We start from the raw sequence: 15,635 nt of genomic DNA on the forward strand, positions 1-15,635 counted from the left end.
GAGGCCAGGTTCAGCTACCGTGGCCTCGGTCAGCCAGGATTCAGTTATGAAGAACACATCCGGTGATTCATCCTCAATGAGGTCATGAATCGCCATATAATGTTTCACCAAGGACCGAACGTTGAGATGAAGGATTTTCATAGTGGGTCTGGGGGGAGTTTGAGGCAGTGCGGGGCAGGATGTATAGCCACACTTGGAGCAGCAGAAAGGTCCAGTCATAGTGTCCACCTGATACTGACCATAAGGGCTGACCTGCTAGCCGATAGACATCAGCTGTTCCCTAGTGTAAGTAAGACCCCCAAATTTAGAATTGCGAGCATGTCTGGCGGTGTCCTGGCGCGGACGGGCGCAGACGGGCTTGCCTTCGGCGTGCCGCTGGCGCGCCTGCTGCGCGCGTCTGCTGCGCTCCCGCGCCATGGGCCTCCTAAATAGTGTGTCCAGGCGCCGGGAGAGGAAAAAGACTATACCGCCTCCCTAGCAAGATAGCAGCCGTGGGGTGGCAACAGGAAGTGGGGAAACGCCGGTCGGACCTCAGCAGTACTCCCTCCACATCAATCAGCCCGCTAATGGCTGCGGTGGACCGGGGAGGTGCAGAGGCCACACACCACACTAACAGGTAATAGCAAAGTGCGCTGAAACAGTACTTTCGTGTAGTTAAAAAAGCTTCTTTTAGTATTTACACAAAGTGTGCCACATAAGATTCAGCAATGTTACAGATAAAAATACAAGTTTAAAAAACACAGGTTTTTTTTAGTTTTCAAGCAGCGCGCGAAGCCTACGGACCTCCGTTCGCTTCTACCGACAGCTGCCGATCAATAGTCTTCCCACTAATCCAGATCAAGCACAGCGTCATGTGCTACATCCCGATCATGCCAATCTCTGTTGAAGAAGTCACATGGAAGTTAGTTTTCTTCATCAGTGAGCAACATTGACAAATATATATTCATGGGAGGAGACCATGAACGGGAAAGTAAATATCCACGACTTAAGCTCTTGATAGGAAAACACATCACTCATTTTGTTCTTTACAGCGAAGCCCCACTAAACATTCTCGTCCTGTGGAAGTGCAGGTTCCTTGGTATGGCTACAATTGCCTACATCAATAACACTCAAGTTTCTTCTCATGTTGGCTGTCTTGGTCTCTTTTACTTTATGACACTCTGTAAATGTTAATAAGCAAGTGTAGATGCAAGAGAGAAAAATTGAGGCTGAAAAGCAGAGAAGTGATGGCAAGCATATTGACTACAAATGAAAACCACCACGAAGCACCAGAGGATTTACAACCAAAGATCAACAAGTATACATAAATAAAACAATGGAAGGATGAGGGAGATGAAAATGATTTACGAATGGAAAATTGGTAATTCATTCACAGCAATTGAATGGTGGAGAAATGGATAAAGGAGTGGTTGACTAGTCAAGAGAGCTATGGGAGGATGGGAGGATATAAAGTTTGTTTAAAAAAGTGTACATTTAGATAATTCAAGAGAGCGATGGAAGGATTAAGGGATTGAATTCAAATGTACAGATCAGTAAATTGTGAAAGAATCAAGAGCACAAAGAAAAGAAGTTGAGGTGACAAAGGGTTCGTGTTGGAAGCGGGCAAATGAAGGACTCTTTGCAAAACATATGTGCAGGGAGAATGATAGAATCACGTAGAAAATATTTTGGACAAGATTTACAAACGCTGTATCTACACAAAGTAGCCCATGGTATTTACTATCAAATGCAAAAGGTGTTTTGTGATGGGAATGCGCCCATTTAGCCACAAACAAAGTACACTGTACTGCTCTGTGTCTATTTGCATTAAGTGGCGTTACTGTGGTGGCTGAATCAGTGCAAATACCTATCGGTCTTCACACAAAGACTGATGGGTTAAGAAAGTTATACCAGGCATTGTGTCAAAATCTAATGCAGGTGTTATCAAGGAGAAAAATGTACTGTGCCCAAACAAAAACACTTGTACACAGCACACATCCAATGAGTGTGATTTTTCTATGTTTGGCTAGATATAGGAATTTGTACTGGAACATTATGCTTCCAAGAAAAATCTTCTGCTAGACAGGGCTTAGTGACCTCTGCAAGACTGCGTGTCATGCATGACAGAAATTTAGAGGGGCAACATTTGGAATGAGAGCAGCAGCAAAGTACTTTTAAAAGATATGGCTCTGCACTGGTTTCCACCTTGAGCTACACAGTGCAGCAAATATGGTTTGCTGCACTGCAAAACAAATTGCTAACTTTGAGCGTCTGTCCCTTATAGGAAAACAGGATAACTACATAGTTTTTAAGGCTTGGACTTCATTATTCCCATCTACTGAAAGATTAATTTATCTTTCCTGTTGTAGTACTTTGAGATCACCACTGAGAGTAACCCTAGAGCCACTGCATTACCTTACTTTATGTAAACCCCAGCCCATAGAGAGCTGGCTGTTGAGGTAGTGACAGAGTGTGTTGTTTGTCTGTTGAATTATTTCTCCATCTCGATGTATCATGAGTCAATCAACAATACTTTTGTAATTTCAGAGACAGACTATGTAAACATACACCACAGTGCACTGGGCTGTAAGTATACCTACTTCTTATTCCTCTAATGTGAACACGGAGGTACCCATGCAGTCTCTCGTTTTAACTGTGTGATATTCAGGTTTAAACTGTTTAGGGATAGTGCAATTTGTTACTTTTTGTTGTGTCATGTTATTTATTTTTGTGATGTTTTACACCACCTTAAGGTACTTCGAAGTGTTGTGGGGCAGGCAGGGGAGATGGTATGAGAGGCCAGAAGTGAAGAAGAAAGCAGGCATGAGGGAGGATCCTTATGGGTGGACTGGTCTTCCATAAAGACAACACTAGGATTTGGGCAAACAGCATATTAATTCATTGTGGGTAACTATCCTTTGGCATCTCGCCCAGTAGGAGCAAGATCAGTAGAGGGCTGGGTGATGCAAGATAAATCTCTTATCATACTGATCTTGACATCTGAAAATGTTTATTAAACAAAAATCTGTGGATCACAGAGACAGACAACAATGGGATCCACAGGCACTGTGTGAGATTGAAAGCTAGAGCACATATGTACGGAGCGCAAATGTATACCTTTTCATAAATAGGATTGAATGGGTATCATATGGCACAACCAAAAAATAGAATATACTATGCAGGTAAAAATACTGAAACTTGGCAAAGTATACATTTGACCTTCAAATTGATAAACAAATGCACATTTTTTGAGTTGAGCAAGCTTTTTGAGAATTTTCATCTCTGATGCTGGCCGGACATTAGAGTGAGGCTTTATACATCAGAAACTTACATAACATTTTGACATCGTTTTAGCACTGAGCAAGAATATTGCTGTTACTACCACAGTTACACTAATGCAATAATTCTAAATTCCACAGGGGTAGAAGAGTCCAGTGCAAGAAAGAACAGATTGGGATGCAAGAAGTAATCAGGAATGTTGGTGATGGATGGCATTTGTAGAAATCAGGCCATTACAGAGAGACCCACAATAAGGGGCATAGCCAAAGAAAAACTAGGGCAGGCTTGACCACTACTCATTTTCACTCTTTACAGTGCCTACAGTCAGATCCACAAGTAGCCTCTCACAATTAGAAACATTTACCTTCTTGAACATAAATGATGAGGGAGTTAGAGGTGGGGAGAGCTAAGGATCTTCATTACTGAAAGGGCCGGGCCCATATGTTCTGGACCTGTTCTAGAAACACAATTTGATGGTTCTTTTCATGACATGAAAGCATGGAGGGGAGAAATTAATTTATAATCCACTTAGACACACAATAACTACAGACAACTACTTAAGGTTGGTTTGATTCATTACAAAGCCAAAAACAACTGAACATAAAGACCCCTTAATACAAGAGTATAGAAATACATTGGAATCAGCATGAAGTCAAATCTGCGTATCCAATTGAGATGATGCAACATGAATAGCACAATTAGTTCAAAAAGTAGAATGCAGAAGATCAGAAAGCATGAGTCCAAGTTCCCTTGCAACGAGGGTTGGTGAGTGAGAAGCATGAAATCTATCACTACACTAACTTTAATGTGATATCCCTCCATAAGCATTGTCAAGAAGAAGGATAAAAGGTGTCCGTATGTGGCGTCTTCCTAACAAATCTCTCGACCATCTATGGGTCATGTAGCATAAAGCTACAGAGACAGAGCTCGCTCTCAGATGCTCTCTCTCTGAAGGAAAAGGAAAAAGTAGGTTCTTTCCCTAATACCAACAGTACATTATTCAGAGGTGACATTCCCAAGATCCATTGAAAGTCACGCCATCTGCTTTGGGTACTATCCTGAATGTACTTTTTTCATTTTACAATGGTTTTCTTTCCTCGCTACAATTTGTCCTTGGTCCCCAGGCCGTTCTGTGTAAAGCAAAATGATCTTCCTATATCAACTCAAGCCACACAATTGTAATTTCTCCTCTCCTTGCCTGACGGCTAAAACAAAGAAATTATTTTAGCTAACAAGAGTGCTTCTTTTAGCTGCAACACAAAACATGAGAAAGAACAAATTTCACAGCACACATGAAATTCAGCTTATTAATCCTAAAGCGAGAATTTTCAGGAACTGCATTTCAGGCCTACGAAATTCAGCTAACATAAGAAAGCATAATATGAGCTTTACGAAATTGCATAGAAATTAAATACTTTTGGTGAATACATCTACCTACATGTAAAATGACACAATTATTAAACATGTTTTTTACATGAATGATTGTCAGTTTCATAATACGAACTCCTCACGTTAATGGTTTCTACTAGTTACACTTCCTTTCTACGTTGACTCTCCATGTTACCTTTCATTGGCCTAGAATATATCACATTTCAGGTTAATATATTTCAAATTCTAACACTCTATGTTACTACAACAAAGGGTTAAATGCGGGTCCCCTCTACACGTGTAATTATAATGTACCCCTACAAATAAAATCCGATTTCTGCTACATCATTTCCATAGCTACTTAGGCTTCTGGGAAAAGAGTGCATGGGGAGTTGATGTCTTGATTTTAGCACTTTCATTTGCTTTTTATTGCCTGGACCCTCCTTACAGCGCTCCAGACCTTATACTAAGTTGCCTAGCTGAAAACTCAACTGAGGCGTCAATGAGGAGCTTTTTTATCTCATGATGTGCTGGGGTATGCATTTGGGATGTATTTCGGATGGAAAACCTGCACCAGAGAACTATGGCCATTTCAGTCCAGGATTTATGAGGCAAAAGCAAAGAGACAGATTTGCAGAAATCGAGGTTCTTGACTAAGAGGCTGCTGACACAATAGTGGGAGGGCCTAGTTTTGTAGCACAACACAATACGAGGCAAAATACTATATTTGCATGACAAGTCAGACACGTCTTGCTAAACTGGTGATGTTGGATAACTGAAGTGGTCTTTAACTTAGGGTTTTGTATGTTGCCTTTCCAGACTGTTACATCTAAAAAACTGTTCGCCTTCAGGTCATGTCCCTTCTGGTGATGTTCAGATACAGTTGATGCTACAATGTCTTAGCAGAAATATGGAACCTGGGCCAAGGAAGGCGGGGCCAAAACCTAAAACATGTGCACAGATACTGTTGTTTAACTACACTCCCCACCTCTTCTTTCACATACAGCCAGGGCATCACCTCACTTCTTGTACTATTCTCCTTGGCTGTTGAGCTTTCTCGGTGCACTTATGCCAGTGGATCGTGCCTTACATTCTTCCATATGGTCTTCCATTTATGTCCATTCACTAATTTATAGACGGCGCACTTTGACTTGCACCCCTATTTATACAACCTGTAGCCAAGTACTGATTTTGTTAGACTGTCTAGTACAAACGCACAATGTATGTAACCTGCACTTTAGATATATTTGTAATTGTATTCTGATTTCTGTTTCTGCAGCTTCTCCAGTGAACGAGGCTTTGTATCTGTGAGTATTAATTGCGGGCAGTAACTTTCGCCCAAAATCTCTTTAATTATTTTCCAGTCCGGACACCTATACGTTTGACGCAAAGTTCGATTTGCTTTGATAGCCAGACCGGGCTTCGTATCAAACTCTGTCTCCTTGAAGAAGGTGCTAACAAGGAGAAATGTTTTCAATTCTTAAGACACACACACACATCCGATGAGTGCTTAAGTGCACAGCACGCATTCAGTACCTGACAACCTTCTATGACTTACCAAATCCATGCTGCACTTAAATAAGCCTTTCTGGGTTGTATGTCAGACTTTTGTGGCATTTAAATCTATGGGGTGTTGTGTGTCATGATACCCGTTTCATCAATTTTTCACGAGCCCTCAGGACCAGGAGTGTGATTCGAGGAAAGCCGCTCCCTACTTGCAGGTACACGATGTTATGTTAAGAGACAATAGGGCAGCCGGTTTCAAATTTGAATCTATCTTATTGAGAGGTGTCCATATATCGCTTTTGCTTCTCTCGATAAAATGATCATTTTCGCCATTCAAATACTTCACATCGAGATATGACTGGTAGCCCTCCACACTCATTAATTCACAAAACAACTTACCATGGGTGCCAAAGCCTTTACAAACACTGTCTGTTTCCCCCGACTTCTTACTTGCCATGTTTGGCGACACTTTGCCCATTAGGATATTGTGATGGAATTTTTATACCATATTATATACATCCCTAGCCTTTGAAGAGGATGCAAAATGTGCATGACTATTGCAATCTGTCCATGTGTAGCACTAATACATAAGAGTGTTTGATGAAAATGGCATGCTAATATTGGAGACCAACAATGTATTTACTAAAAAAAGAATGTTTATTCATGAAAAGACACGCTTTTGTTTGTTGCAATCGCGTTTGACTATTTAAAATGAAAGTATAGATTTTCTGGCAATCAAAATGCATGTAAACTGGAAAGCTGACATAAACTGAAATCTATGTAAAGCTGATGTTAAAGTGATAAGTCATGCTGAAGTTGGGTGGCTTATTTCTCATCTTGGTACTAGAAGGCATTACTTCTATATATGTTATTCTATAATACATGGGGGCATTTCATCACCCACAATGGTAATTCAATGTTTGAATACTTTGTCACTGCTGTTATATGAGGCTTGAAATTGCAAGATTGATGTGACCTATCTGCGAAGCATCTGTAAACAGTTAGCAATGCTGTATGAGTCTGTAAATCTATCCAGAAATGCTATCTATGATCTGTGACTGACAAGTGTAGAAGGGTGGTGTCCTACCACTCGAGTAAACTTATAGTCATAAATCTATGCCTGTGAATCTAGATGGAAGGGGCTAGGCAGAACATGATAAGTGAATAAAGTTGCTATATGCATTTTGAAAATTATAGGCCTTTTGGGCTCCACTTTTGCCATAATTTTCCAATTATTTCTTGGGTAGGGCGAAGCTGGACTGCATTACCTTTAAAGTATTGAATAGTTTAGTGTGCCTTCAAAACCCCTGGATTTCAAGCTAACCTACGGAATTTGGGATCTAAAATGCACAATTTAGCTTTTTTGTTTTTAAAATATGCTTGGAGTGGGCACCTTCCTGTTCCTTCTCCCCCAAAATTACCCAGGAGGAAGAAAAACAGGGTGGCTTTACTCCTATAGGCGGTAAATTGGGGAGAGGTATTACACCCTATTTTCAAAGCTCACCAACCAAAATTGAGTAATGCCCCAAAAAAGTGAAGAGGAAGTTAAGTTGCGTTTCCTTGAATATCGTTAGAATGTAAAGCTCCAGAAAGCACAGTCCATGGTAGCGAATGCGAGATAAGTAATGATTTCTACGACAGCTAATGTCGAACAATAAATTGTTTGGGTCACAAACCCTATCTTTCGCTGCTACCTCTCTCCCTTTTTAGAATTTCTATGATACATTTCAGGGTGTCTGGTCACACGATTTACCTCTTTGCCGGTGTGACAAACCACGAAACACTTAATTTTGCTCATTACATGTTGAACCCAGGCGTGAGTTCTTAAGGCCTCTATCACGGAATATCAACCTGAGAACTCACTGGGAGGACTTAACCTTCTTACAAAATCTTTCCACTATAGATACCTGCTATGCTGTACTTAATTTCATAAGAAGAACAGTAGCAATCAGAAAGAAATACAAGACGATCCCTCTTTGATAAAGGAATTGGATTCTGTTTCACCCCTGCTGCTTCTATACTATTTTTACGCCTTTTTAGCCTTTTAATCTCTAAGGGGTCATAGAGACTGAATCACGGCCCTCTTTGTAATGTTTTTTTTTAAAAGATTGTGTGGAAATGCACCCCTGTAGGTAGCATTTATAGCTGGTTTATGCTTTCATGAACAGTTCTGATTTTAATAGTGTTTTTTTAATTTGTACAACAAACACTTGTACTGTATTATTTATCTCTGACTTTTATGGCTCGGGCTGAATAAAGATTGCGATTGATTGATGATTGATTGAGTAATGCGATTGTGCTTGGAATCCTTACATGTGCATTATGAACTCCACCTGACCAGAACAATTTAAATGTATTAATTTTTTAACTGTTAACTACCCACATTCATATTCCTTGAATCTATTTGCTGAGCCTTCATAATCGCTTACCCAAGGGAGGAGGAGACAGAGCAGGTTCTTTAGAGGTTGGTGGACGTGGGACATCCACAATTACAGTCTGGATGTCCAGATCTAAGTGGGTTTAACTACCATGAGCTCAGCATGTGCAGTGGCACCGTAGCCCAAAGTTCTGTGAACTTGTTGCACTTGAAGAAGGCTGTCTTTTCCTAGCCAATATGCTGGTGGGGAGACCATTTTCTTTGTTTTCTTTAGGCGGGATGATGCCCTGGCTGCATCACCGCCCCTCTACCATCCTCGGTTTCCCTCCCGCCAAAAAGAGGTATCCACTGTTTAGTTTATAAAGTTTTTAACATCAGGGCATCCGCTGAGTCCCGCATCAGTCACTTTGTGGTAGCAGTCCATCCGCCGCAGGGCTTTAGTCTTGAAGACGTCACAAGGTCTGCCTTAATGAGGGGCTTTGCTTTGCATTTTTCCCTTTTTTCCATTTTGCAACTTCTATATAAATTATGAAGGCTGAAAAAAAGAAACCAACGAATGACAGTGCCCAATGGGAAACGAATATCTATGCCTCTTAACAAGTGTATTTCTGGTTTTGGAAGCAAACCCCTCCTGTTTGAGAGTTTGTTTCTGGATATTAACAAAACACGCTATCTAGTCACTATTATCTGGCAGGCAATCTGCCAAACTGACAATGATGCCCATAGTCCTACTGCTATGTGTGTTTTTGAAATACAACATTTATGTACCTGACCAGATTTACAAACTGTCCATGTAGAAATGTGTTTTTTGAGTGGTTATGTACAATCACCATAATGCATTTTGTGTACCTTCCTCAACATGAGTTCTCAAGTGCTTGTCTGCAACCGTTTTTTCCTTCAAGAACTTCGCTTTCTTCGCTTTCTTGAGACCTCAGCATTAAGTGCATTCCTGCCCTATGAGCAGAGCAGAGTTTGGACTCTGGTAGGAAATCAGGTAAGCAAACAGAAGTTACAGCTCCTGGGTCTCACTGGTGAATAACTCAGTGACAAGAGGGGTAATCGCATTAAGGATCAGGCAGAAATAGGGGTGATAGTTTGGGCCTGCAGCAGAGTTGGTGCTGGTGTCTCCACCTGTCTGAGGGGTGAGAAGGATTCGCTTTGGGAGTTCAGTTACCGAGATCAATAGGATGAGTATGGATTGATGCATCTGCAGGGAAGAATTGAGGCAATTCTGGCAACATTGTGTTCTGTAAATAATATGTAGCATGCCATACCCATTGCACCAAAGAAACACTATAATTGAACACCAACGTACTTCAGATGCATTATAGTAGGAAAACATACAAAATGTATGCACACTTGTAACAATTTGGGTTATTAGTTGAGGGGGTAAGTACGCAACTCAAGCAATAATCCCAGTCCTTGTCATAGAGAACCTTTTAAAGTCACTAAATTAACCTGAGCTCAACCCCCTGGTAACTAAGGCACCGAGCAGACAGGCTTAACTTATGGCAATGTGTAAAGTATTTCTGAAGTACTAAAGCAGTAATAAAGTAAAAATGCAAAACAATAAAAATACCAAAATGAGTTAGAAATTACAATTTACGAAACAAGATAACAGATACAATGACAAAAACCCAATAAGAAAATCTGGAGAAATACATTTTCTAACATATAGTAGAAATAGCACCCAGAAACACAAAGGAGCTGATTATGATGTCAGGCGGAAGTGCTTCCGCGGTCTTGTCGGGGTCAGTCGGTCGGTCCGCCCAATGTCCTGTCGAAAGCGGTGGCTCCAACCGCAGGATTATAATGCTTTGCAATACATGGCTTACCGTCAGACGTTGTCCTTCTGACTCTGACAGGAAATTCCGACGGCGCGGCTCTTGGAAAGAACCATTTGAGCCAAATGGATAGCGGTCCGACCCTGGAACCACCCACCCAATTACGATGCGTATTTCTGACATGCCATCTGTGTTGGTCCAACAATCTCATCAGAACTGGTGGAAGGGGAGGCACATAAGGTCGAAACTCACCACTACACACTTTCACACTTCCTGTGTAGCTATGGAGCCCATCACGCATGTCTTACCGCTTTTGTACCTACTAGATAACCAGCAAAATGAGAACCTTCACGGACATCACCACAGATAAGTGACACACCTACCTGTAGACATTAAAGTGACCACAAAGCCAAGGTGCACCAATGTGAACTGCCCTGTAGTATGGTGAGCATGATGAAGTAGGGTATCTCAGCAGGGTATCTCAGCATAGGTGACTAGAGTCCTTTCAGGAAATACAGGGAAAGGCCAACATAAAGGTAGGACTACAAATGATCATAGACACAAATATGTATATATATGTATGGTGACCTCATCACTGCTATATGTGCCCCATGTCATGGCAACATAACATCAATGCACACATAAAAGTATGTGCAAATGATACGAATACAATGGCACACAACATCCTCACTGAACCCAATACCCTCATCACCACTGCTGGGAGCAAAGACTGAGGGTCCAGCTGAGCTTCTAAATGTCAGGGTGAAAAGGTATACCTTGAGAAGTTCCACATGAGGGGGGCTTGAAGGTGCATTGGAGGAGCGAGCACTGACAAATGTATATCAGTATATGAACTGGTTTTGTGAATAATAGAATTGGCAGTAGGAAAACATGATACACATCTCTATGAGTCCCCATCCTAATTCCCTTTTAAACAAAGCCACTCAAACTTATGTAGTGATGAACAAGATACAGTAGTCCCAATGCAAACATCACTAGACTGATTCACTATACCACAACCCAGAAGTCCTAAAGCTTGTGTAACTGCAACTGTTTGCAGGTGACACATCCCACCTGGACATATACACTCACTATACATCACTTGACACACAAACACTCCTTGACAACCATGAACCACACTTTACAATAAACATGACCCTCAGATAGCACATACCCTTGGAGGCTGGAAGCCATTGTCAAGTATAGTGAAATTCATCCCTGGGTGGAAGATCTATTGTGGGGCCATGTGTGCACGAAGACAGAATAAAAAGTCGCATCACATCGGCATGATGTGCCATATGTCCAATTTACTAATAATGTCCATGCACAGACTGACATACTCTAAGTGTGAGTTGAGCCTAGAAGATTGATGTACATATGTGTGAAATGAAGTGTAAATCAAGACAATCACACAATAATTGAACTAGCTATCAACTTCTGTGATACCCATTCCTGTACCATAAACAAGGTCCTCATGCAACTATCTGTTATACTGCTGCTCAGCCTGGGTGTCTGTGTGACAGAATGTTGGTGAATGGAATGTTCATGTGAGTGAGAGTCAGTTGGCGATGGGCTGAGCAGCAGTGAGGCTGCTCCTGGTGGGGCTCTCATCTTGTAACATCTTACATGAATAAAGATACCTGAAGAACCTACATGGATGGACTACCTTTATTACAACATATTTTGGCGACGATTTAAAAAGGAAGAACCAGCGTATGACACCTGATTGTAATGAAACTGCCAACCTTTAAGTAACTGGATTAAGGCTGATGAGATTGTAATGGAACTTGAAGAATCTGGCCCCCAGAGCCCCACCAGTGACCTCTACATCGGTCGCCCCAACCTTACTGTGCCAGTTCCTGCTCTTCATCCCTTCTCCCTTTCCTCCTCCTTTGGGACAGTGGTCCCTGTCCTGTTACTTTGGGAGAGTGTTTCCACAAAGTGCAGTTTCCCAGAAGAGCGACCAGTTCTTGCTGCCTGCTTGTCCTCCTGCCTGCCTGTCCTCCTGTCTGCCTGTCCTGCTGTCTGCCAGTTCCTGTTGGACTCTCTACCCGCCGCCTGCTGTGACCCAAGAACAGATGTTCTTCAAGAGGAGTTGAGTTTTAAGGATTCTACTTGGTGTAACCCAATCCCAGGTGAACCAAACTCTGCTGTGTCTACTTCAACTGTACTGGGCCTGCAACTGTTGCCTGTTTGCTGCAACCATCGTTTAAGTAATTTTGCAGTGTTTCTATCACTGCTTCCACTGTGTATCTCCACCTTTGTCTTTGGATTTTGCCCACTGCGCTGCCTCTTCTGTGCTATTTGCCTACTTCCGGAGCTACTACTGTCAACCAAACAGTCTACCAACCAAGCCATACTTCACAACTCTCCTGATGAGCTGCGCATTGCTTTTGCTTGACTGAGTCTTAATTACACATAGTATGGTAGACGATTGATGTGTTCTCTGACCTAAAGTGAACTACCGCTTTATTTTTATTTCGGAGGTGTGTCAACTTTATTTACTGCATTTTGTCTTTAACCATCAGTTCAACAACAGTGTCAGTTCAACTGCTACTTCTATTTTGAAAACAAGCTGCGTGCCGTTCACAGCACACACGATCTTACCTCCGTGTCAGCGCATTCTTCGTGTCACGCTTTGCCTTCTTGACATCATCTCTGACGTGTCCCCTTTGAATGTATGACGTTATTCCGCAGCCTTTTATCCCGCAGGGAATCACAACGCGGTCATTACAACGACCGCGCTGTGATACCGCATACCATTACTCCGCAAGTCGGAACAACGACTTGCGGAGGGGGGGGGGGCGCTGGATGTTGGAATAGTATAATTTACTATTCCAACTCCAGTCTGTGCGGATACTAGGGAAGGTGTTGGATTTTTAATCCAACACCAACCCCCCCCTCTGCAAGTCATTGTTCCGACTTAGGGAGTAATGGTATGCAGGAAATCACAATGCGGTCGTTGTGACGACCGTGTTGTGATTCCCTGCATTTAACATTTTTCGGTGTAAACGTTGTTTACTGTCCTCTTTTACTGCTGCGGGACGTTGTTGCCTTGAGCCATCCGGCTCTCCTCATTTCTACGTGCCCCCATTTTGGATACCTGTCTTCATTCTTCCCGCTGCAGCGAGTAAGAGCTTTTCGCGGGAAAGACATGACCATGCCGGTAATTGGACATCAAAGTGAGTACAATTTGAGTGGCTACAGCCTCTGTTTGCCACCATCTACGTTACTTGAGTTACCGCTTTCCCCTTCCTATGTTGGATTGTGCATTGTTTTCCCTCAGCGTCAGCACATGCAATATTCTCTTCAGCTTCCTTGGATTTTGTCATTCTGCAGTGTGCCATTTTCTACCTGTTTTTTTTTTTTGTTCGAGAGTTACTCAAAGACTTTGCTAGTATTTGAACATCCTTTCTATGTGACTTCATGCAGGTGAACAATGTGAGAACTGCCTTTGTGACAACATCTTTGTCATCCCCTATCATACAGTAGTGGACATTAGTTCACCGTGCAGGATTTCATTCGGGTGAGATATCGCTCACCGGAGTGAAGTGCCAGTTTTCTTTATTTTTTTTTATTTTTTTAGTTCAGATGTTCAATGCTTTGCTGCTTTACCATCTTCATTTGGCATCTTTCACAGAGTGTTACTGCTTATTCTTTCATCACGTCTCTGGAACCATTGGTTTTCGTTTTTTTTCAAATATTGTCATAGGCTGTGTTCTTTTATCTCATTGTGGTCGGTGCTGTTTTATGATGCCTTATTGCTTGCTGTCTACTTATGCTATTGTGTGCATGTGTTTGACTTGTGGTCCATTTTACTGTGTGATTGTACTTACTTTCCTTTGCAATGTTCATGTACTTTACGCCCCTTTTCTAGGTTTGTGTAGGGAGTGTTGTTTTTTCTTGGTTCTGTGTGGAGTCCCTTCCACACATCACACCCCATTTTGCTTTGGGGGGAGTTCTTTTCATGTTAAGTGTAGTGCTGTGCACCTGATTGGTTCCGTGTAGACTGTTCTCTACACATCACACCCTAAATTGCTGTTGGGGGAAGTGCATATGTTCTTACCTTATGTGCATTTACTTCGCTTTATTTCCAGGTTGCTTCTTACTTTCGCCTGCATTGCAATTTTCTTCCCTTGGACGTCAATGTTTACTTTGGTAGTGTTGTGTGTTTCCCTCACATGTCAAGGTTTGCATTGGGAGTGCTTTGCCTTGGGCGTCAAGGTTTACTTTGCTAGTGTTGTGTTTTTCCCTCGCATGTCAAGGTTTGCATTGGGAGTGTTTTTGGTTCCGTGTGGAGCCCCTTCCACACATAAACCCCAATTTGTTGTTGGGGGAAGACCATTTTTACCATACATTTCTCGCACGTCAAGGGTTGCATGGGGAGTGTTTTTTCTGGTTCCGTGTGGAGTCCTTTTCACACATCACACCCCAATATGTCGTTGGGGGAAGCTTTGCAATTACTTTGGTGTGGCGATGCTATTAAGTTCCGTGTGGATATCCTCCATGCGTACATATTATTTTTCTTTACAGGATGGTTCTCCTCGCACTGTTGATGTTGGCACCCTTGTACTTTTCTTGTGTTTGACTGGCCAGCTTACATGATTCTTGTACTTTGGTTTATTGGTAGTTATGGTGTGGGAGTGTGGGTTGTCTTGTGATGAGAAGGGAGATGGTGTATTTCTGTGTCTCTTCCTGCCTTCTTTATTGTTTCTGCATGAATTTGTCACCTTTAATTTTTCATGCTACTTTCAGAACTATCTCATGTTATTTTTTTTCTTGCATTTATTCTGATACTTTTCTGAGAGTTTTTGTATTCCCTTAAAGGAAGGAGATGTGTTATACTGCTGCTCAGCCTGGGTGTCTGTGTGAGAGAATGTTGGTAAATTTTTATTTTTATTTTTTTTATATTTATATAGTTTTATATAGCGCGAACGTGACCCTTGGGTATCAGAGCGCTTCACAATAACAAAAGGTAAATTGAGCACGAATACAATACAATATGAGTAGCAGGACGATTTACACGGCTATGAGGTAGCTTATGTATGTAACTATACATGGAATGTTCATGTGAGTGAGAGTCAGTTGGGGATGGGCTGAGCAGCAGTGAGGCTGCTCCTGGTGGGGCTTTCATCTTGTAACATCTTACCTGAATAAAAATACCTGAAGAACCCACATGGATGGTCTACCTTTATTTACAACACTAACATACGTCTGTAGGTAATTTCAAGGTAGACAAACACAGCTTAACTTACAAAGCACTGTCATGGAGCTACACACATTACCCACATGAAATAGGCAAGTAAAGTGAATGGCATTACAACCATCCAAGTTTCACGATA

The 15,635-nt window shown here is 41.8% G+C and overlaps 1 protein-coding gene across 2 annotated transcripts in view; it reads left to right on the forward strand.

Moving 5' to 3' along the window:
• The window catches only part of LOC146811985 (uncharacterized), a 562,758-nt gene that overhangs the window by 347,964 nt on the left and 199,159 nt on the right, over positions 1–15,635 (forward strand). For both annotated transcript variants that reach the window (XM_085614545.1, XM_085614544.1), the window contains exons 12-13: positions 2,527–2,565; positions 5,906–5,933. In XM_085614545.1, coding sequence (XP_085470671.1) covers positions 2,527–2,565; positions 5,906–5,933 — 67 coding nt within the window. The remainder of the gene's footprint in view (positions 1–2,526; positions 2,566–5,905; positions 5,934–15,635) is intronic.

The sequence above is a fragment of the Triturus cristatus genome, chromosome 7, assembly GCF_964204655.1.
Source record: "Triturus cristatus chromosome 7, aTriCri1.1, whole genome shotgun sequence".
Classification (NCBI taxonomy): Eukaryota; Metazoa; Chordata; class Amphibia; order Caudata; family Salamandridae; genus Triturus; species Triturus cristatus.